Source organism: Panicum hallii, chromosome 3, assembly GCF_002211085.1.
Source record: "Panicum hallii strain FIL2 chromosome 3, PHallii_v3.1, whole genome shotgun sequence".
Classification (NCBI taxonomy): Eukaryota; Viridiplantae; Streptophyta; class Magnoliopsida; order Poales; family Poaceae; genus Panicum; species Panicum hallii.
In genome coordinates this window covers 53,364,569-53,387,581 of record NC_038044.1, presented here as the reverse complement: position 1 = coordinate 53,387,581, position 23,013 = coordinate 53,364,569, and the positions used below count along the sequence as shown (strand labels likewise).

General features: G+C 44.7%; 1 protein-coding gene across 1 annotated transcript; it reads left to right on the top strand.

Annotated features, from left to right (window-relative positions):
- The first annotated feature begins 1,755 nt into the window (after window positions 1–1,755).
- On the top strand, window positions 1,756–20,965 carry LOC112887271 (beta-galactosidase 15). Its single transcript, XM_025953409.1, has 19 exons — window positions 1,756–2,096; window positions 2,502–2,597; window positions 2,695–2,807; window positions 11,251–11,317; window positions 11,413–11,505; window positions 12,335–12,478; window positions 12,575–12,663; window positions 13,436–13,541; window positions 13,957–14,044; window positions 14,125–14,249; window positions 14,928–15,125; window positions 16,078–16,307; window positions 17,470–17,585; window positions 17,955–18,052; window positions 18,576–18,686; window positions 19,124–19,234; window positions 19,450–19,658; window positions 20,091–20,433; window positions 20,619–20,965. Exons 1-19 carry the CDS (start codon window positions 1,815–1,817, stop codon window positions 20,760–20,762), a joined length of 2,763 nt encoding a protein of 920 aa, XP_025809194.1. The 5' UTR covers window positions 1,756–1,814; the 3' UTR covers window positions 20,763–20,965.
- Window positions 20,966–23,013: the final 2,048 nt, after the last annotated feature.

Genomic DNA, 23,013 nt, shown 5'->3' with positions numbered 1-23,013 from the left:
ATCTACACGACCAACCAAGAATCCAAGATTGCAGACAAACCGGACATTCGCTTGCATTTGGTCGAATTCGAATACTCCAGCTACATTTAATATTGGATCGCTCTGATTGCAATATTAAATATATCGGTAATGCTTGCTCAGGGCCGTCCGGAAGCTCGGGCCCACAACCCAGGCCCACCCCTACGATCATTTCGCTCCCAACATTGATATTTTCCCACTCATTTCATCCACATCTTTCCCTCTGCTAAAGAAAAAAATTTAGGAATCTCTATTTATTACCTTAGAAGTTTATTTTTCTTACAACTTCATGAGATCCGATGCCGATGAGATGTTATTTTTAGCATAGTTTTTATGTTGCAAAAAGAAAATATCAATGTTGCGAACTTTTTTTTGTGCATGTTGCTAATGTTTATAAATGTTGCATCAAACATGATGCCATGTTGCGGCGGGAATTTTCCATCACCAAATTAGATGGATAGTCATTTTTATATATACTTTTTTAATGTTGCAAGAAATGATTTTCAATGTTGCAATACTTAATTTTTATTGTTGTAATGGAGCGTCTGACAAAAAATCTACCATCGGACGTCCGGACGCTAGCTAGTTCCGTATACCATTCTCGAATCCCCTTTGTACGAAGAGGAGCCCGAGACGGGCAAACTAAATATCGAGTGTACTCCGAAGGAAGGAATACTAAGTAACACTAGGGGTACCAAGTCCGCCTAAAAAAAGATCCAGACTATTGTATCTTACCCTCTTCCTTTTTTATAGCTGACCAGATAAGGACAGCAAACGGATCATGAATCACTGGCACGCTCTCGGCTCTCCGGCCTCCGGGCTACATGACGCCAGTTGGTTTAGAGTCTATGGCAACTATACTGGAGCAGATATCTAATAGATGATATACGATGACGTAATCTCAAGACGACTAAATAGATAACCTATGTAATAGAATTTTATATTTTTTATTTCGTAGTAGTACCATATCAAATGAAAAATAAGAATATTATCAGCAACATGGCAATAACAACTCATACAATGGTAAATAAATGGCCTCATAATTCTTAATTTTAGCAGCGAAACAACCACGTCATTCTATCTCCTCTCTCCTCTTTACATAAAAAATTCTACGTGGATCAGCACGAGACATCCGAGATCAGTACTCCATCCCTTGGTTGCTTGTTTGTGGGATGGAAATTTTATTGCTCGTTACGCTTGCTTGCTTCCTTAGCTCGTTACTTTTTTTTCTTATTTTATCTCCGATTATTGAATCAAAATCAGCCGATCTTCTTCTTTCTTAGCACTATGATACGGGCCGAATAGGGGTACCAGGCTCCTACTTGCTTGCATCCTCGTCTAGATGCTCTTGACTCGACTTATTAAGGATATAGACTAACCTGACTCTACCCGAATGCATATATACTTTACCAGTTTCGTAATATAGTGTATTCTCTCTCCTACAACTACAACTGTATAGATTTCTAAGACCTCAAACTAGCAACCCAACCGTTGGCCTTGACGGAGAAGCGGCCCCCTATCCGTGATGACGTGGACGTTTGCTGCTCCGTGTGGTTAATCCCCAATCATTATGCGTTGCGTGAGGTATCAACCACGCTTCTTATCCGTGCTGTCGTACGCAATCCCATCAACTAACAAACAAACCCCAACGGAACTCTTCAAAAAAAAAAACGAAGAGGAAAAAGAAGCAGAGGCGGGCCCACCTCGACAATCGCACCGCTTCTGATATTTCCTTTCCCCTTGCGTGCTCCCACTCTCTCGAGTCTAGTCTCTGCTCGCCCCTCTCCGCTTCCGCCATGTCCGCCGCCTCGCTCTCCGCGCCGTCGCGATGGCTGCCGCCTCCTCTTGGATCACTCTCTCTACTTCTCCTCCTCGGCTGCCTCGCCGCGTCGGTCCCGTTGCGGGCGGCGGAGGCGGCGGGGGTGCTGAGGCAGGTGGTCGATGGTGGTGGAGACGGCGACAGCGGGGCCTTCTACGAGCCGTTCAACGTCACCTACGACCACCGCGCGGTGATCCTCGGCGGCAAGCGGAGGATGCTCGTCTCCGCGGGGCTCCACTACCCGCGCGCCACGCCCGAGGTCAGCACCGCACTGAGGTTTTGGGGTGCTTCAACCGCCGCGGCGGTGGGACGGGGTTCGGGAACTCCGAGGGGGGTGGTTGACTGGTTCGGCGGCCGCCGCCGCGATAGGTGGAATTGCATCTCGAAATGTTTTATTCGCGCGGCGGTTGGGCTCGGCTGCTCGCGGTTAATAGGAGCAGAGTCGTTGGCGGTTGGCGATGGGTTCGCGCATGTTGCGTTTCCAATTAGGCGAGTTCTAATTTCTGTTTAATCGTGGGATGTTTCTAGCCCTTCGTGCGTTTTTCTTCGTTTAGTTTAGTATCGCTGTTTGTTCGCCATGGGGTTCGTTGGCAAGTTTGCGGCATCTACATTCACGTCATTTGTAATTAACACGCGATGAACGGGCACGCGACTTTTTCTCCAGATGTGGCCGAGCCTGATTGCAAAGTGCAAGGAGGGCGGTGCGGATGTGATTGAGACATATATCTTTTGGAATGGGCATGAGCCGGCCAAAGGCCAGGTACTGCATTGACTCCTTTATTCACATCAAGCGGCATAGTACTATGTACAGGCCGTGAGTAGCTTATGCTTCCTCTGAAACATTTTTTTTTGCCCAGTATTACTTTGAAGGAAGGTTTGATATTGTCAAGTTTGCGAAGCTGGTTGCTGCTGAAGGTCTATTTCTTTTTCTGCGTATCGGCCCATATGCTTGTGCTGAATGGAATTTCGGGTCTGTTTATATCTTCGCATCCAACTGCTTGAATGTATTGTACTCGCTATCGCATCAAACCACAATATGATTCTGTTCTATCATAGGTGAGAATTGGCCTTGTCGGAGGATTTCTCCAGCCGGGTGGCGGAGTGCACCCGCCTAATCCTAGTTTAGGATGAGTTTGGGGCAAGTCAAGGAATGCTCGATCTAGAGGCGTATGAACACGAGAAGCACATAAGAGTTTAGAGTGGTGCGGGCCGCCGGAGCGTAAAACCCTACGTCCACTGTGTGTTGTATTGCTTGTGGGTTTGTGAGACTTCTGTGAGTCTGTGAAGCTACTACAAAGCTACTACAGATATGGTAGGATCGGATACAATCCTAATCTACCTATTATAGAGATACCCCTAATATACTCTAATATTCCCCCGCAGTCATAGTGGTAGTACTGCAGACGGCTGGAGAAGAAGCCGAAGGTAGAAACCAACGGACTGACATCCCCCCGCAAACATAACGTTGGTGCAGTACGAATGCTTTGACAAGAGAAAATTGGCGAATCCTCATGCAGATGATAGCCCTTTGTGCCGATGTTGATGTAGCCGAGACGAGGGTGAATAGCCATGGTCGTGGATGCCGTGCATAGGGTAGTCGTGGTCGTCGAAGCAGTCGAGGATGCTGAAGTCGAGGTAGCCGCTCATGAAGCCATGGGTGCACCATGGTGGGCGCCAGAGCTAGTGGCGCATAAGAGAAAGCATCGTAGACGAAGACGGTGACGCGTCGAGGCAGTCGTCGGGGAGGAAGATCGATGCTGAGGACGAGATCAAGGCTGCCGTGGCGATGTGTGCGCCAGGTTTGCCACACCCGAGAACGAGTCGAGGATGAAGGCACGCACCGATGTTGCCAATACCGGACGTGCAAGGTAGAGGGCACAACCAGACACACCATTTTCTGAGGGACCAGCAGAGAAGGCCTCCACGGTGGTCGCATGCGCAGAAGAACGACGGGGCAGAAGATGTCGATGCAGCCTGCTTGCCGGAGTAGATGAAGTAGTCAGGGAAGAGATGGCGACCCTGGCGATGAGGTTGTGCTAGACGAAACGAGTCGGAGAGGGGAGGCGGACAGTCTATGGCAGGGCCGGACAATCCATGGGTAGCGGCGGCGGTGCTCGAAGAAGACGGCACAACGCTTGATTAGCTTGACGAGGACCATGTGCGTGATGCGCACAATGACGTAGTCGTGGACGCGGTCACAGATGTTGTCGAGGAAGACGACGTGGACGTGGTCGAGGACGTAGTCGACGGCGATGTAGATGCAATGGCGAGGAGGACCAGGGAGGGCGGCGCTGCTGCCGGAAGAGGCGATGCAGCCGCAACCCTTGTGTCGATGGAGGTGCACGCGTACTTAGGACAACCGTACCAAATCCGCACGTACCACAACCGTGCACTGATCGGCTGATCAGACTGAGGGTGCACATACGGGACGACAGACGATGATGCGCACGGATTGAAGTGGTGGTAGTCGAGGACGACCGACGTAGAGACTGTGTAGGAGAAGATCGCTTAACGGCGCCGTGGGAGGGGTGCCCCTACGCGCACCGCACACCAAGCCGATTCACACAAGTTGACGAGGGGAGCTGGTGACGATTTTGAGGTAGAGGTGCGTGAGGTCGACGGGCAGTGGGCAACTCAACCCTGATAGCTGATCGGGCAAAAGAAGATGACACATCAGCAATTTCTCATGTAGAATCTCCGGGTGCGCAAAACGGAGACCCCCCAACCCAATTATCTCTTTCCTGTTTGTTCCCCACCATGGTCAACAGGCATCAGCCAGCCATGGTGCGAGAGAGAAAGGAAAAGCCAGAGGGGGTCGGGCGGCAGGCCGGCGGTGTGGAAGGCGGGGCGGGACGGGTGGAGGCGGCTCCGCCAGGTCAGCCTGGCGCCAGGCGGTGCTGGAGACTGGCGGATCGGAGCCGGTCTGAGCCCGGCGGCGGGTCTTGCCAGGGGAGGGGGTGGTAGAAGGGAGCGCGGCCAGCCGCCGCCGCAGCCACCGACGGGTGGAGCCGCTCCGGCGGTCGCGGAAGATGCCACCTGATCCAACAGATTCCGCCAGGCAAGGATTGAAAGCTTCTGTATTCTTGTATTGATACATGGTGTACAAAGGGGATTACATATAGATGGGCTGAGGAGCCAAGGGTCCACAGTGTGAACGCTATACTAGAGAGGTTTAAGTCTAATAGCTAGCATTAATACTGCACAGGGCACTAGGCCGGTGCATTTATACTAGGGAAGCACAGATACAGTCTAACACGCCCCCGCAGTCGAATCGTCTGGTGCCCAGACATTAAGACTGGAACGAAACTCCGAGAAGACTGAAGTGGGCAGTCCTTTGGTGAAGATGTCGGCGAACTGAGAGGTCGTTGGAACATGAAGAACACGAGTATCTCCAAGAGCGACTCGTTCCCGAACAAAGTGGAGATCAATTTCCACGTGTTTAGTGCGTTGATGCTGCACAGGGTTTTTGGACATGTAGATGGCGCTGATATTGTCGCAATAGACGAGAGTTGTGGTACGCAGGGGAGTGTGGAGCTCGGTCAGTAACTGTCGTAACCAAGTGGCTTCAGCAACGGCATTGGCGACCGCCCTGTATTCGGCTTCAGCGCTTGAACGGGAGACTGTGTTCTGGCGCTTGGAAGACGATGAGATGAGACTGTCGCCAAGAAAGACAGCATAGCCAGATGTTGATTTGCGAGTATCAGGACGGCCAGCCCAATCTGCATCAGAATAGACGACCAGTTCTTGCTGAGAAGATGGTCGAATAAGCAAGCCCATATGTACTGTGCCACGAACATAGCGCAGGATGCGCTTTAAGGCGGCCAGGTGAGGTTCCCTTGGGTCATGCATATGGAGGCAAATCTGCTGAACTGCATAGGAGAGGTCCGGTCGAGTGAAGGTGAGGTAGGGCACCGGCAAGACTGCGGAAGTCTGTCGGGTCGGCAACCGGATCGCTGTCGGCAGGAAGCTTGGGATTCAGATCAACAGGAGCAGTGCAAGACTTGCAATCTGTCATCCCAGCGCGGTCAAGCAGTTCTATCATATACTGTCGTTGGGAAAGGAACAAGCCAGAGGGCGTGTGCTGAACATGCATTCCAAGAAAGTGATGCAGCTGACCGAGATCTTTCAAAGAGAATTCATGTTGGAGTGCACTGATGATCCTCTGAAGTAAGCTTGAAGAAGATGCAGTGAGGACAATGTCGTCAACATACAGTAAGAGGTAAACTGTATCGGCGCCGGAGTGATAGATGAATAGCGAGGAGTCTGTCTTTGCCTCAATAAAACCAAGTTTTAGAAGAAAAGAAGCAAACCGGCTGTACCATGCGCGTGGAGCTTGCTTCAGTCCATAGAGAGACCGATTTAGACGACAGACAAAATCCGGGTGAGCTGAATCCTCAAAGCCAGCAGGTTGTGCACAATAGATAGTTTCAGACAGAGTACCTTGGAGGAAGGCGTTGTTGACATCCAGTTGATGAATGGGCCAAGAACGTGAGAGAGCCAAGGATAGCACAGTGCGGACGGTTGCGGGCTTCACAACAGGACTGAAAGTCTCAGCGAAGTCAATACCGGGGCGCTGGGTGAAGCCGCGAAGGACCCATCTTGCCTTGTAGCGCTCAAGAGAACCATCAGCCTTGAATTTGTGTTTGAAAACCCATTTGCCTGTCACCACATTGGCATGAGACGGCCGTGGGAGGAGATCCCAGGTGTTGTTGGCAAGGAGGGCGGAGTACTCCGCCTCCATTGCCGCGCGCCAGTTCGGGTCGGCGAGAGCAGCCCGGTAGGTGCGAGGGACCGGGGACAGTGATGCAGCCTGAAAGACGGCGGGCATGCGGATGCCGCGCTTGCCGCGAGTCCGCATGGCGTGCTGGTTGGCGATGGGCGGCACGGGTACGGCTCCTGCAGGGATGCTCGGGGAAGATGGCGATGTAGCCGGGCGCGACGTGGCCTGGGCGCCACGGGTCGCCACATCAGAGGGTGATGCGGTGGGGGCGTCGAGGGCAGCCGCGACAGGGGCTGCTGCGGTTGAGCCGCCAGCAGGGGCGGCCTGGTCGCGACGGGTGTAGACGATGCCGAACCGTTGGTGCAGTGACGGAGATGGCGCTGTCGCGGAGGAAGGTGGCACCGGTGCGGGGGATGGTGCCGTCGCGGGTGGCCGGTGTGAGTTGTCGGAGCGGGTTATCCGCTGGGGCATAGGTAGCGGCCCATCAGGGGAAGACGTCCCGCCAGGGGTCCACAAGGCTGCACGGGGCAGCGGTGGGCCGGGGGCCGGAGGTGGGCCTGAAGTCGAGGGCCCACGAGCCGGTGTGATGGGCGGACCTGTAGAAGGAAAACACGGTGACAGTGGAAAGGGGACTGTCACAGGGTTAGAAAAATCTTCCAAAAAGGCAAAGGCCTCGTAGGGTGGTGGTGAGGGATCTTCGGCGAAGGGAAATGAGGTTTCGTCAAAGACAACGTGGCGAGAGATGATGGTGCGATTTGTGTGGCGATCAAGGCAAACATAGCCCTTGTGGTGAGGGGAGTAGCCAAGGAACACACATAGGGTGGAGCGGGGAGCGAGTTTGTGAGCGGCTGTAGCGGAGAGGTTGGGGTAACACTTACACCCGAAAACCCTTAGGTGCTCATAGGATGGTTGTACACCAAACAGTACAAAGTGGGGAGTGGAGAAGGATAGGGTTTTGGTGGGGAGAATGTTGAGGAGGTGTGTCGCCATGCCGAGGGCGGCAGCCCAATAGGAGGGTGGTACACTTGCGTGGAATAGCAGGGAGCGAACGACATTGTTGGTGCTGCGGATAATGCGTTCGGCTTTGCCATTCTGAGCGGAGGTGTAAGGGCATGACATGCGAAAAAGGACTCCGTGGGACGCAAAGAATGAGCGAGCACTAAGGTTGTCGAATTCGCGACCATTATCGCTTTGGAGTCCCTGAACAGGAACACCAAATTGGGTGTGGACGTAAGCGAAAAAATTCGACAAGGTGGAAAAAGTGTCAGACTTGAGACGTAAAGGGAATGTCCATAGATAATGCGAATAATCATCAAGTATGACAAGATAATATTTGTGACCAGAAACACTAGTGATAGGCGAGGTCCAGAGATCACAGTGTAATAGCTGAAATATGTGACTAGCACGAGAAGAGGAGGCATGAAATGGAAGGCGAACATGTCGAGCAAGCTGGCAGGCATGGCAGAGACCATCGGTGGTGCTTGATGTGCACTTGATGTCAGCCAAGTGAGCGAGCTTGGAGAGTGCCTCATGACCGGGGTGCCCGAGCCGTTGATGCCAAAGTACCGAGGAGGAAGATGCAAGAAGAGCAGAGGCCGAAGGTAGTAGGGGGTAGAGAGGCCCGGAACTGTTACACCTGGCGATCTCGCTCCGAGTGGGAAGATCCTTCACAGAACAACCAAAAGGATCAAATTCCACACTACAGTTATTGTCAATGGTAAACTGACGAACGGAAATGAGATTCTTAATAAGGTTTGGTGCGATGAGAACATTATTAAGATGAAGATTGTGAGAAAGATGAGCAGTGCCAGTGGATGTGACAGGTACAAGGCTACCGTCACCGACAACAATGTTAGTGGGAGAGTAAATAGAGGTAGGGGCAGTGGAAGAGAGAGTACCAGCATCGGAGGCAATATGGTTTGTGGCTCCAGTATCAAAATACCAGTCGTGCTGAGGAGGCTGATCCCAGCCAGTGGTGTAGGGGCTGGGAGCAGGAGGGCCCATCGGTGGGTTGGGAGCTGGGACACCCCACTGACCGGCCCACTGTCCAGATGGCCCTGCGATGAAGGCGTGAGGGGGCTGGGCCGGCCCAGCAGGTGGCGGGCGGGGCGGACCGCGAGGCCCAGGCCACATGTGGATGGAACCTGTCCACGGGTTGTGGTAGCTGGGCCAAAAACCGCCACCTCCTGGACCTTGGCCGCCAGACCCCGTCGAAGCAGAGGAGCCGGAGTGGCCTCCGCCGCCGGGCCGACCGCCGGCGTTCTCGGCGCCGTAGCTCCTCTTGCCGCGCTTGCCGCGCTTAGAGGAGCCACCAGAGGAGAGGCCGGGGGGTCCTTGTTGGTGCTGCGGGGGGGCGCCGGGCAAGCGAGCTCCGTTGGAGGAGCCCTTGCCGCCACTGGAGCTGGAGAAGAGGACGGTCGCGGGGGTGGTCTTGGCCATGGTCAGCTCCTCAATCTGTAGATCAGCTCGGACCTGCAGGAAGCTGGGCAGGGGATTGGTGCGGCGAAGGTGAAGACCGATGGCTTCGAACCGTTCGTTGAGGCCGCGGATGATGTTGAGGACGAGGGTGCGGTCGGAGACTGGTTCGCCGAGGTCGCGGAGATCCTCCGCCTTGCGCTTGTAGAGCCGACAGTAGTCAGCGACGGAGAGGTCGCCTTGACAGAAGGTGCGGAAGTCGGAGTCGGCGTACAGGGCACGCGTCGCCTGATTCCCGAGAAATTGGGACTCGATGGCGAGCCAGATGTCGCGGGCGGTGGCACGGCGCTCGGAGACGGTGTCGGCGAGGTCGTTGGAGATGGTGCCGAGGAGCCAAGTCCGCACGACGCAGTCCATCCGGACCCAATCGGCGGAGGTGGGAGCGGCGATGTCCGATAGGACATGGCGTTCCAGGGAGTACCACCCAAGGGTGAGGAGGAAGGATTCGCGCCACCGAGCGTAGAAGGTGGACGCACCGTCGAGTTGAAGCGGGATGAGGGCGCGGATGTTCTGCACCGAGACCGCCTGAGTGTGAAGGTTAAGGAGCGCAGTGGCCTCGTGCTGAGCAACGGCGTCGTAGAGGGGTTCGTTGTCGACGGTGGTGAAGGAAGCATCGTCGTCATCGGCGTCGGGCGGAGGTGAGAGGTCGGCCGCAGTGCGTTCCCGCGCGGCGCGGCCAAGGGCGGCGCTGAGACGAGCATCGGGCGAGAGCAGCGTCGCGGGCGGCCTGGCGGGCGCGAGCATCCTTCGTGGAATCGGCGGGCGTGATCGGCCGGCCGTCAGGATGAAAGGCGGCGGCGGCGGCGGAAGCGTCGACGTTGGCGCCGGCCATGAGCGGCGTCAGATGACGCGCTTGGAGCAGCACCAGGCGGCGCGCTGGAGGGGCAGCGCGCTGGAGGGGCGGCTCGCTGGAGGGGCGGCGCGCTTGAAGCAGCGCCTGTTGCGGAAGGGAATGGCCTGGGTGAGAACCTAGGCGTCTGATACCATGAAAGCTTCTGTATTCTTGTATTGATACATGGTGTACAAAGGGGATTACATATAGATGGGCTGAGGAGCCAAGGGTCCACAGTGTGAACGCTATACTAGAGAGGTTTAAGTCTAATAGCTAGCATTAATACTGCACAGGGCACTAGGCCGGTGCATTTATACTAGGGAAGCACAAATACAGTCTGACAAGGATGAGCGTGGAGATGACCTACTGGCGGTGGATCTTGCCAGGTGAGGAGCGAGAGGAGGGAGGCCAAGGCTAGCCTGCGGACAGCGACACCCAGGTGAGTTCTTCACGATACGACGATGGCGGCGGATCGATTCGATCGGCCACTGGACCTTGGAGGGCGCGGCCCCGGGCGGAGGTCATGGGTGACCTCCCCGGAGGCACGCTAGGGGGCCGTTGAGGGGGGGGCGCAAGATGCGTGTCGTGGGGAGACGGCCGGTGGTGCTGGAAGAATAGGGGCGCGGCGAGCAGCGGAAAATTAGGGTTTGTGGCCTAGGATCTAAACCTAATCTCGTGATACCATGTAGAATAATAGATTGATTGTACTGCATTGAGGCCTGAGCCGGTATATATAGGGGTACATGTCTTGTAGGACAAGCTACTACAGATATGGTAGGATCTGGATACAATCCTAATCTACCTATTATAGAGATATCCCTAATATACTCTAATAGACAGACTTCGTCATATCTACTTTGGTAGAACTTCGATGTAATTATGGTTGGGACCATAGTAAGCATTGTTTAGCTGGGTAGCTTGGGATTTACATTTAAGATTCTCCACAAGGATAGGATGTTATATTCTATTGGGATACACTTTGAGACATATACATTGGACTCTTTTTATGTGCAACTTAACTCTATCATGTGAATTTTCCTAATATCTTTGCTTTGATGTTCGTCCCTACAAACTCAACAACTTCTTATACTTAAGCTTACGAGGTCTTATATGATCAAACAATTCTCCCATTGGGAAAAACTCAATGACAAATGTTCTTTTTGTTTATTTTATTTTTTTGTCATGTAATTCTGTAGTGTGGATATTTATCCTATATTATTCCCTTTTCATGTTTCCCACACCCAACCCTACCAAACTGAACATCTTCTTTCTTCATTTAAGCCTACATGGTTTTATTTTGTTACACATCTTCAATTGAATAATATGTGAGTAGAATTGTTCTCTTTGTTCATTTAGTTTATGTTGTTTTGTCATACATTTCTGCAGTGGTTTCCCAGTTTGGCTGCGTGACATCCCTGGGATAGAATTCCGTACTGACAATGAACCCTACAAGGTAGAGGAACTAGATTCATAAATTTAGTCTGAGAGTCTGATGAGCATTCTTTATTCTTTTCTTTAGATCCACTAATCCATAGAATATTCTTGCAGGCTGAAATGCAGACTTTTGTGACAAAAATCGTAAATATCATGAAAGAGGAGAAACTTTATTCATGGCAAGGTGGTCCCATTATACTGCAGCAGGTCTGAAAGCTATTCTTAGAGCTCACTGACTGGTTCTATTCTTTTTCCTCTTTTTTGTTGAGAGTAACTGATTGGTATGTCTCATTAATCTATGCATGTTACATTTCATTATTTCCATTTTTTAAAAGAATATTACAAAGTATTAACTATTCTTAAATGTTCCGATGGAGCTAACACCATCTCCTTGAATATGAAATTATCCGAATTTGACATTTTCTTGTGGGTCCTTGACTACTTAATGTCTTAACTTTTTCAAAGAAAAAACATTATGAAGATAGTAGTATTAATGGTGATGATGATATTGAAAACTTAATTGTAATGCTTTGTTTGGAAAGTAAATTGTTAGGTTAAGTTCTGTTTATCATCCATTAGTTAATACACCTAGAGATGATGTGAAAGATGTCGATGGCAGGTGGATATTATGTTATTTGTGAATTAAATAATTTTTAGTTGGTGCTATTTGATGGCTTTATTGTTAAATATCTTTGCTAGTCTCATTCAGTATATTGATATTGTTAAACCCAGCAATGGCTGCTCCTTTGTTTTTTCAATACTGTTGTGTTGCATTCTAGAAATGGATGGTTCTCACGGTAGACTTAAATGTTGAACCAGAATGTGGTAAAGGATACCATGCTTAAATATGTTATGTAGCCAAAATCTCTGTTGGTCAAGTATGGCAGCATGGATTTGATTTTGAACTGTTAAGAGTTGGGGGTGGGGTGCATCCACACCCTCAACCGAGATAGACTCATATTCATGCTTAATGTGTCTGTTGAATTACATACATAGCATGTGTATAATTTTTTTCCTTCTGGATAATGTTTAACAGATTGAAAATGAATACGGTAACATTCAAGGCCGCTATGGTCAAGCAGGGAAGAGATACATGTTATGGGCAGCTCAGATGGCACTTGCACTTGATACTGGTGTTCCTTGGGTAATGTGTAGGCAAACAGATGCTCCCGAACAAATTGTAGGTGACCCCAAACTCTAGTGAGATAACCTTTTGGTTAAATTATGTCAGGTTTTGCTAGTTATAAAGTAATATATTACTGTTTTGTTCTGGCAGCTTGATACTTGCAATGCCTTTTACTGTGATGGATTTAAACCAAATTCCTACAACAAGCCAACAATATGGACTGAGGACTGGGACGGATGGTATGTGGTTCCTTGATTTATCAGCTCTGGCTAAAAGCTTTGCACCAATGATCCATACCCTCTTCGAAATGACCATGGGTGCATCTGTGGTGTGCCACCGTGGCACATGTACAGGTTTAAGAGCTGGTGATGGTACATTTAACAAGTTTAATGCCAATCTGCAATTTTGAGAGTTTATGGACCTACAGCAGAATCCGAGACAACTTTAGGGACCACCAAAGCATTTCACTCCTTTTTTTGTTGAATTGAGGAATGCTGGATCTTTAAACTATAGATCGCATGCTTTAAATCAATCCTTCACTTAGAGATCAATGAATAGATATGGCAAAGAAATTCAGAACTTATGCAGCACAAAACAAAACTCATCCTTGTCCTTGGACAATGAAATCAAGGTGAAAAATTCTGGTGCATTGCCCTCCTAACTGGTGACTGGAGTGCTGCAGAGAGGGGCATGGTAGAGTGGCCAAAGGGATAGCACTAAGGAGTGGGTGTAGTTGTGGATTTGGTGGCCTAGGTCAAATGAACTTGCTCCTGGACGTGGTTCATAGCAAATGGTCATTTATGGACCATATGAAAACACAATTTGACCTCTGGCCTTTTATTCTTTGAAACTAGGGTTATCTTGACCATAAAAGGCTGCAATTTCTGAGAGTACATTACGTTTATATTGCCCATTCCCAAAGCTGATCTGAACATATGTCATCTTCTTTTACCATCATATTCAGTACTGCTATTGCATGCAAAATATGACCTTACTGTGTATCATGTAAAGGTATGTCGACTGGGGTGAAACATTGCCTCATAGGCCTGCTCAAGACATTGCTTTTGCTGTAGCTCGATTTTATCAACGTGGTGGAAGCTTGCAAAATTATTACATGGTAAGAACTAAGATTTCTCTGAGACTTAAATTTAGAGTTTTCTTTTCCATTCCCTAATTGGCTAGCCCAATTGTTTATCTTAAAATAACTGAATTCTTTTTCGCATTTTCCAAAATTCAGACTTGAGTCTAAAGATTGTTTCAGCCATTAACTCATTAAGGGTTCAGATGAGCATATGTAAACTGAAGATCAAAACTAAGCTATATTATTTTGCACATGCATTAGCATTGTTCAAAATGGTCACTCCATTTCAAGAAAAAAAAACACCATGTTAGTGTGCTGATTTCAATCTTGCCACTTTTACTATCCATATTTAATCCCATTAATTTATTTCCATTTTTGAAAGTTCTTATTCTTAGGCCTGATTTTGATGGTTTCTAATATTTAGATCTGAGTGTACTTCATTCATTTGCAGTATTTTGGTGGAACAAATTTTGAGCGAACAGCTGGTGGTCCACGTCAGATAACAAGCTATGATTATGATGCACCAATTGATGAATATGGTATGTACAATTCTTGAAAAGTTATGTAGTTCAGATCAAATGAGAGATACCAAGTAGAATCCATAATTTGCTACTTTCAGGTATTTTAAGGCAACCTAAGTGGGGGCATTTGAAAGATCTACATGCAGCTATTAAACTCTGTGAACCAGCTCTTATTGCTGTAGATGGATCACCTCAATATGTAAAATTGGGGCCCATGCAAGAGGTTTGTGCCAATTTCTTGTTCAAAAATCTACAGTTTTGTCCATCTACTTAACCATGGGTTCCTTTTAGACCATCTAAGTAAATTACTATGGTTCGGTCATTCACTCCATCCCCTCCCATCTCAGGTCTTTTTTACAAGACAGGAAACTGATTTGGCTAATCTACTAAGTTGGTAGTATGGCCTCTGATAGAGCTTATTGATCTAAACATATCTGAATACTTATAGGAAAATATTTATTCCACTCCAAGCTTTCCATTTTTGAAATGCTATCCATTTCTGTCATATTTGGCTGGTTAGTCTGCCAATGAACGATGTGCATAGTCTGAATTGGGCATGGTTTGGTTCGACCACAATGCATATATGATATGTCCATGTTTTTTTTTGTAATATTAAACTTGGATCATGCATGTCAGGTTTGCTGAGGTTAGAAATTGGGAGTGTAGGATGTGTTTATGATAATGCTTCCAATGAACAAAGTAATGTGAACAATTGTTTGGTGTACCATTAGATTCCAAAAACTTATTTATGGCCAAGGTTTAAGTTGCTAAAATGTATCGTCAACATGGCAGTTACACAGCTTTGGTTATTTCAGTCAAGCTTAGTAGAGTATGCCCTCAGATGTGTTCCTTCCTTGTACTGTTGAAACACTAATGCTTTGCTTACTCTTGTTTGATTCAGGCTCATGTATATTCCAGTGGAAAAGTCCATACAAATGGAAGCATTTCAGAAAACGGACAGATTTGCTCAGCTTTTCTAGCCAACATCGATGAACATAAATATGTTTCAGTCTGGATTTTTGGAAAATCTTATAGTCTACCACCCTGGTCTGTGAGCATACTACCAGACTGTGAAAATGTGGCTTTTAATACAGCTAGGGTAAGTGGTCTCCAACTGAACATAATGTTTCTTATGACGCTATAACCTGTGAGCACGTCTTTACATGCTGATATAAACATGGTGGACTGCTGCACAAACAAGTGAAAGCTGGAAAGTGTTCTGTAGCTGTGTCCAAACTCAGAAACAGAATTTGAAATAAAAATTGTTCTAACAAAAGAATTTCGAAAATTTTCTTTCTGTGTACATGAAAATTCTTTCTATGTTTGCTCATAATTGATGAGCAATCTTGATGAAATTAATTCTCTAAAAGTTTTGAAGTTTGTTTCTCCCGTGATCCCATTTATCCTTCAGAGTAATATACTCTTCAATGTTGAACTACAACTAAAGATACTAAATTGTAAAGCAAAACATAAAGCAACAAGTTATGTTCACATTTGGTGACTGCTGAAAAATTTCTGTTTTTGCCAAGCTGATATTTCCTCTGTTCTAAAGTATCTGTCTTTTCAGCATGCTTACGATCAAATATTAGAACTTCCATTGCTAATATACTCAATATTTATGAAAAGTAATAGTTGAAAGTGCATTTTCGTAGCATTATAGTGTCAAGAGTCAGTCTGACATGACTTCTAGAATGGAGTCCTGGTTTTGTTGTTGAATATTTTCAATTCCTTCATTCCATATAAGCACCCAAATGTGTCAACCACGTGAATTCACCTACAATCTTATGTGCTGGAATGATTATAGTAGCCACAATTCCTTCATGGAACCTATTCTGATAGTGAACTCTTGAAGGTTGTCTGGAATTCTTAGCTTCTTATTTTTATGTGCTTCCAAGTTCATCTGTGTCGTATTAAAGAAACAATGACTAGGTTTTACCTTTTTTTTTTAAAGTGTCCCACTTGAAGATGATAAAAATAAGTATACCTAGCTTACAAGAAACTGAACATTTCATATGTGATCATTTTTTAATTGTTAGCTCGTCTCTTTTCAGGTTGGTGCACAGACTTCAGTTTTTACTGTTGAATCAGGGTCCCCCAGTTATTCAAGTAGACATAAGCCTAGGACTCTATCCCTTATTGGTGATCCATACCTCTCAAGTACGTGGTGGACTTCTAAAGAGCCTATTGGCAAATGGGGTGAAGGCAGCTTTGCTGCTCAGGGGATATTAGAGCACTTAAATGTGACAAAAGACATCTCTGACTACCTTTCATATACTACGAGGTGAATATTGACCTTCAAGCTGTTGGAGAATATGATTTTGTTACCTCAGACCTTATTGAGAATCTGCACATAAGTCTACTTTAACTAGATGATGCTTGGTTGATTTGACATTTAAAACTTGGCTGAATGTTGCCATTACTTGATTCATTTTTGCATTCTGTTTACGTCTTCTATTTTTGCAAGAGTGCAGAACATGCAAAAAGTGTCATGATCTTACACATGTCCAACTAACATAGTAGAGGAATTAAGTATGTCCTACATGTGTCCAAGATATATATTAACTAGTAGCAGCAAAAGGTCATACTTAAATACTATAGAACCCAAACATCCTTGTCTTTTCACTAAACCTGCGTGTAACAGTGACCAAGATTCACATGATACTTCTACACATTTTAAAGAATGAAATGTGCATGTTTGCTGCCAAGTGGTAAAAATGTGTTACCACAAACTCAGTTCACCAGTTGAAATAGTGTAGCGATGGAATTGTAACCAAGAGAAAAAAAAAAAGAGGTGAAGCGACACAATTGAGCAAGCTTTGTTGGAGAATAATCATTTGTAAATGGCCTTCAATTATTTTTTCCTAGGGGTAAAGTGGTAAACAATAATCATATATAGATTCATGGGTTGTCGACATCAGAGAACTGTTCCATGACATCAAAGATTTAAGTATCTCAATATGGATGTAGCATTTCGATCCATTCATTTTTTTTTTGTACACACCAAATGATCCTTTAAAGTCCCAGTAATATTTGGTGGTTGCTTGTGAAGTACTTTTCCTATCTATGAAACTCAATATTAAAACCAAATACAAACTGCTTGGAGAAGTTTGCCTTGTGAAGTAACTTTCTCCTTTTTCAATTTCCTTTTTACTGTTGGTTAATTCCTCCTATTTTTTTAATTCCGACTTATATTGATTTTTTTAAAGTAGATATTCATAGAGGCAGGCTAAATTGAGAAATACCTCTCTAAATTTCTACTAACAAAAAATAAATCAGTAGGGGGTTTTCCCCTCCTGTTTCATGGAAAAAAGAGGAGAACCTAACTAAATTCTTTTGAAAAAGATTCATGTTGATCTGCAGTTTGTGTGCTTCACTTTCTATTGTGTTCACAGTTCATTTGTTATTTTGGTATGTAATTACTGTACACATATTTGATTCGACAGTGTGAACATTTCTGAGGAGGATATTGCATATTGGAATTCCAAAGGCATTCTTCCATCACTAACCATAGACCAAATTCGTGATGTAGCACGTGTATTTGTAAATGGGAAGCTTGCAGGTATTTATTTGCAATTCATAGTCCTTTGAATTATTTATGTTAATATCGGTTTCAGAAAACATACTACACCCACAGCAAGGTGTAGATTCCTCCATATCCTAATTTTTGGGATTTCATATGTTCTAGGTAGAGTTTGACATTAATTATTCATGTTATGAGTGCTTGAGTCAGTCTCTATGAATTGAGCTTCATGTCCATAACTTTGTTTTTCTCTATAGCTAATGACCAGATGGGAACTTGTATCAGCAGAGAATTACTAGTCTAATATAGTTCTTGGAAATAGAGTCTTGTGTGCTCTTGTATTATATTTACTCGTGACCAATATCTAATTCAGTTATGCATTAATCCATATCATCTTTCAATATGAAGGTAGTAAGGTTGGTCACTGGGTCTCACTGAATCAACCAGTTCAATTGGTTCAAGGACCTAATGAGTTGACGTTGTTGTCGGAGATTGTTGGCTTGCAGGTATTCCAAATTCTTTTGTCTTTTGAGCTTAATAGAGTTTCTAGCATGTGAAAGGCCATGCGGACATGATTAATTACTATCTCAGGCATCGAGGCATTCACCCTTAACTTCAATAGATCAGCAATATTTATGAACTTATGATGTTTATGCATAGGCCGTAGTAATTAAGCTTTTTCGTTAACTTTATCTAGTGCACAAAGTTATTGTTTATTATTGGTACTTGGGATATTGCAACTTATAATGAATCACTCTCTTCGGAACTTGCCGTGGATGCATCATGGTCATATTACACCATGTTTGGACCTATGGATTTGAACATAACATTCTTTTTCAAAAAGAAAAAATGTTATCTTCTCATAATTTACTATAGTTTCTTTTAGTGGAATCTTTACAGTTACTCTGTTAATGCATATTTTCGTTTTGTTCTGTTCCACATTTCCTTTTTGTTATATTTGTATGCGTGATCATCAGGCATGAGATGTGAAATGTTTTTCTTGTTTCATAATGGTTGGACATTGGCAAGAACTATGGTGCTTTCTTGGAGAAGGATGGAGCTGGATTTAGAGGTCAAGTAAAACTCACTGGCTTGTCTAATGGGGATATAGACCTCACTGATTCCCTTTGGATATATCAGGTAAAAGTGACTAGTTTTAGCTTTTTTATTATTTTTTTTTTACTGAGATGACATGAAGCTTGCATCTCAACCTCTTCTACATTTTGTTTTTGTGATTCAGATGTTTCTGTTCACTCATGTATATTCATATTGTTATGCAGCTATAAAGATTTTTACATTAGAAGGATAAATATTATAATATTGTACTTATGAGTTAATATGGATATAAGAAGGCTACAACCTTGGTTGGCCATTATATCAAAATTGTCTTAACTTCCTGCACTCTGTTCTTCACCTATAATAAAGGTTTCATTCAGCATCTCTTTATCATGTTGTGTCCACTAGTGTCTTGTACATAGGCACCTTGAGTTATGTGCTATGTGCTTGAATAATGAAATCCAAATTTTAGTGCAGCATTAGCTGGACAATTTGCTTAATATTATCTCTCCGAATTGCAGATTGGTTTGAAAGGTGAGTTTTCGAGGTTCTATTCTCCTGAGAACCAAGGATATGCTAAGTGGAGTAGCATGCAGAATGATGACACACAGACACCATTCACATGGTTCAAGGTGAGCTATTTTCTTCACCACATGAAGTACTAATTTAATGGTATTATACTTTCTGTTGTAGGATGATAAATTATTTTATAAATAGCTTCGACCTATTCATTCAGAAAAATTGGGGTTCACTGTTAATCTATTTGAACCTTGATTTCAGCTGTACTTCAAGGAAATTAAATCTGCATCTTTTATTTCATGTCCTCACAACTGCTTTGCATACGCAGACAATGTTTGATGCACCGGAAGGTAACGACCCGGTGGCCATTGGTCTTGGGAGCATGGGAAAGGGCCAGGCTTGGGTGAATGGGCATCTCATTGGACGCTACTGGTCGATAGTAGCGCCAGAGTCTGGGTGCCCATCCTCGTGCAGCTATGCAGGAACGTACGGTGATAGCAAGTGCCGATCGAACTGTGGCATGGCTACGCAAAGCTGGTATTAAGAAAAATAAGTTTATATCGTACCTGTTTCATTAGTAGTTTCATGTCATGCTTTGTTGCCCTTAGTATTTAATACATGGCAGCATACTTCATATAGACAAGTCACAAGTTGGAATCTTTTTTGTTTTTATATGCGAAGTCACCCTGAATGTGGACATAGAGAATATTGCAGTAGCCAGCCATAGGATAACAGAATCCTGATATAGACAGAATTCGAAAAAAGGAGGGACCAAGTCAGGCAATTTTGGTATACCATGTGTAGCTCCTATATGAAATTTGAGTGAGGATCATTCTGAATGAGAATAGTCAGTTTGCATAGTTTCTGTCTGTAGAATTACTGAGACGTTTGGCACCTTGTCATTAAGTTGAATACTATTTCAATCCATTTGCGCAAATATAACCTAGTAAGCGCTTTGTTTCCTTTCAGGTACCACATACCACGCGAATGGTTACAAGAGTCAGGCAATCTATTGGTACTCTTCGAGGAAACAGGGGGAGACCCTTCTCAGATATCGCTGCAGGTTCATTACACCAAAACAATCTGCTCAAAAATATCGGAGACTTATTATCCTCCCCTTTCTTCCTGGTCACGTGCTGCCAACGGTCGTGCCACCCTGAATACGGTAGCTCCGGAGCTTCACTTACAGTGTGATGAGGGGCATGTGATCTCAAAGATTACATTTGCGAGCTATGGAACCCCTTCAGGTGGTTGCCAGAACTTCTCTGTCGGGAATTGCCATGCAACGACTGCTCTGGACTTGGTTACAGAGGTAAGCTAACAAGCACCACCCAGCATCTTGTACACGAATGTTCTCATCAACTCAGCCCATATTATCATTGCACAAATTCAGCCTGTTAGATCAGGGATACCACGGAAATCAATAAGTGCACTTGATTTCATTGCAAATGTCCACCACGCACTGATATCTTAATACTCTGTTCGCCATATCTCCAGGCCTGTGTCGGCAATAACAAATGTTCCATCAGTGTCACCAACGATGTATTTGGCGATCCATGCCGAAAGGTCGTAAAGGATTTGGCTGTGGAGGCCGAGTGCTCCCCGCCGTCGGCTACCAAAGAACCTCGAGATGATATGTGATCAAGATATGGTAAGTTGGCCCTGAAAGAGCCGTGGTGGAAGGGAGCGTTTCTACAGCCTTGCAGGAGCAGCTGAGCTGGGTGCTACGTTCCTGCATCGTTGCATGTCCTGTTCCTTTTCACCCATGTATGTAAAGACAAGCACCTACTTGGGTGACTGGAATGAAAGAAAGGGAAAGAATAAGTTGTTTCCTGCTCTACGAATTGCTTGACTACTTTTTGTCTTTGCATATCTCCTACAAGAGATTATTTCACCAAAAACAAAAAAAAAAGATAAGACGAAGAAGTTTTATTAGGGGTTTGTAGTTCGGAAGGAAATATCGAGGTGAAGCTAATCTGAAATTCAGATGTTGTTAGGAAAGGGCCGTATAGTGTTGAATACCAAAAACAAGTTGGAATCTTTTTTGTTTTTATATGCGAAGTCACCCTGAATGTGGACATAGAGAACATTGCAGTAACCAGCCATAGGATAACAAAATCCTGATATATACAGAATTCGAAATAAAGGAGGGACCAAAGCAGGAAATTTTGTTATACCATGTTGTTCGCATCTCGGGAATCTTGGCAGCCCCTCTTTTCACAGTTTTCACAGTAGTATCCTGAAATATAAGATATTGAAGGGTTTAAAATTTGGCATTGAAGGGTTTAAAATTTTTATCCAGTATAAAATATTCTAAGGTGTTTTGGAAACTAATTAATCCTATCCGGCTATAAAATCAGTAAAATGATAACCAAACAAGGCATTAAATAGGAGTATGTGCATCATTTTCTCATCTTTTTAATCTGTCATGAAAATACTAGAATATCCTATATTAGAGGACGGAGGGAGTAAGCAGGCGTCATTTTTCTAATCCATTTTTCACAACAAATAAATCGTATTTTCCGCTTTATATGACAGAGAGATACAAATAGATAGAATAAAATATAAAATACTAACTTGCATACTTAGAATATTTAGATTAGAATCTTCGGGCGTGGAAGATCTATCACATCAAAGTTCAAAATTTACCGCCTCATTCATAATATAAAAGCTGAAAAATAGTTCCAATAAAAAATAATAAATAAATAATATAAAACAGCATGCGATAAAACTAAAGGCACCGTTGAAATACAACACTATATGGCCGAAGCGGTTCAAGAACTCCAGTTAGAAGCGGTTCGGACCATGCAGTAATAATCTGGACCATACCTGAACAATAAAGATCAGAGAAGAAGAAGATAAGGATCAACGAACAAATAAGTGTTGTTTACGGCAATATAAAAGGAGGAGTTATTGCACAGAGTAGAATTATCGGAGGATAACCTAGAAACTTCATAAGCAGAGAGACCTGCAAGTCCCTCGGCCCTAAATCATTAGTAGTAGTATAGCATTTCACCCTGTATAATAGCTAGAAAACTTCACTGTAATATATCCGTTGTAAGGTAATCTTTTCTTTTCTTCAAAAATTTGGGGTTCTCAAAAGGGAAAATCATATGTAAACCTATTTGTTTTAATAAAGTAGATTTTCTTTATTTTTCCTAGACCGATTGTACAATACAAATTTCCGTGCTAAGGACGCTATAGGAGAAGTCTCTTCTGTAGTTTTTGTTTATGTCATGTCTAGCAATCATAGATAATCCTTAGGTCGAAGAAAAGTGTTCTCTTCATGTGGAACTGTCTGGAGAGACAATAGAAATCTAAGCTGCATAATTATGTTCGTAGATATCTAGAGAAAATAGACCGCTTATTAATACAAGCTCGTGATAAATATAATGAATACCGAGTAGAATTTTACAAGTACTGAGTTCACTAGCTATCGCGTAGGTCTTGCCAACCCGAAAGATCATTCACAACATATAAAAATAATTAGTTTTAAAGCATATAAAATAAAGTCTTCAATAATCACAAAATGATGAAAAAATAATCCTATATATAAACAAATATGAGTCGTGTATTCTAATCTAAATATTCTAAACACCTCCTCAATCTGAATATTCTAATCTAAAATATAAGCAAGTACTTTTATATTCTATTCTTTTTATTTGTCCTAACAAATATGCCCGTGCGTTACTACGAGAAATCATATAAATATATTGGTTGGCATATAAAATTGTATATATTATGCACTATATGTATTTTATAATACATATTACGTGTCGATCGAGAACTTTAGTCTTTTTTCATTTTACTCGTCAAGTGCTAATTCTAAATGTTTCGAACCCCTAATTCAACATATGGTCAGCCGGATTCTGATTAGGACTTTGATTGACTG

Excerpts from the sequence above, each read along its gene's own strand:
- LOC112887271 (XM_025953409.1), top strand. The coding sequence starts at position 1,815 with ATGTCCGCCGCCTCGCTCTCCGCGCCGTCGCGATGGCTGCCGCCTCCT. Across the intron at positions 11,318-11,412 it reads CTGACAATGAACCCTACAAG|GCTGAAATGCAGACTTTTGT; the intron begins GTAGAGGAACTA and ends ATATTCTTGCAG. Across the intron at positions 14,045-14,124 it reads TGCACCAATTGATGAATATG|GTATTTTAAGGCAACCTAAG; the intron begins GTATGTACAATT and ends TGCTACTTTCAG.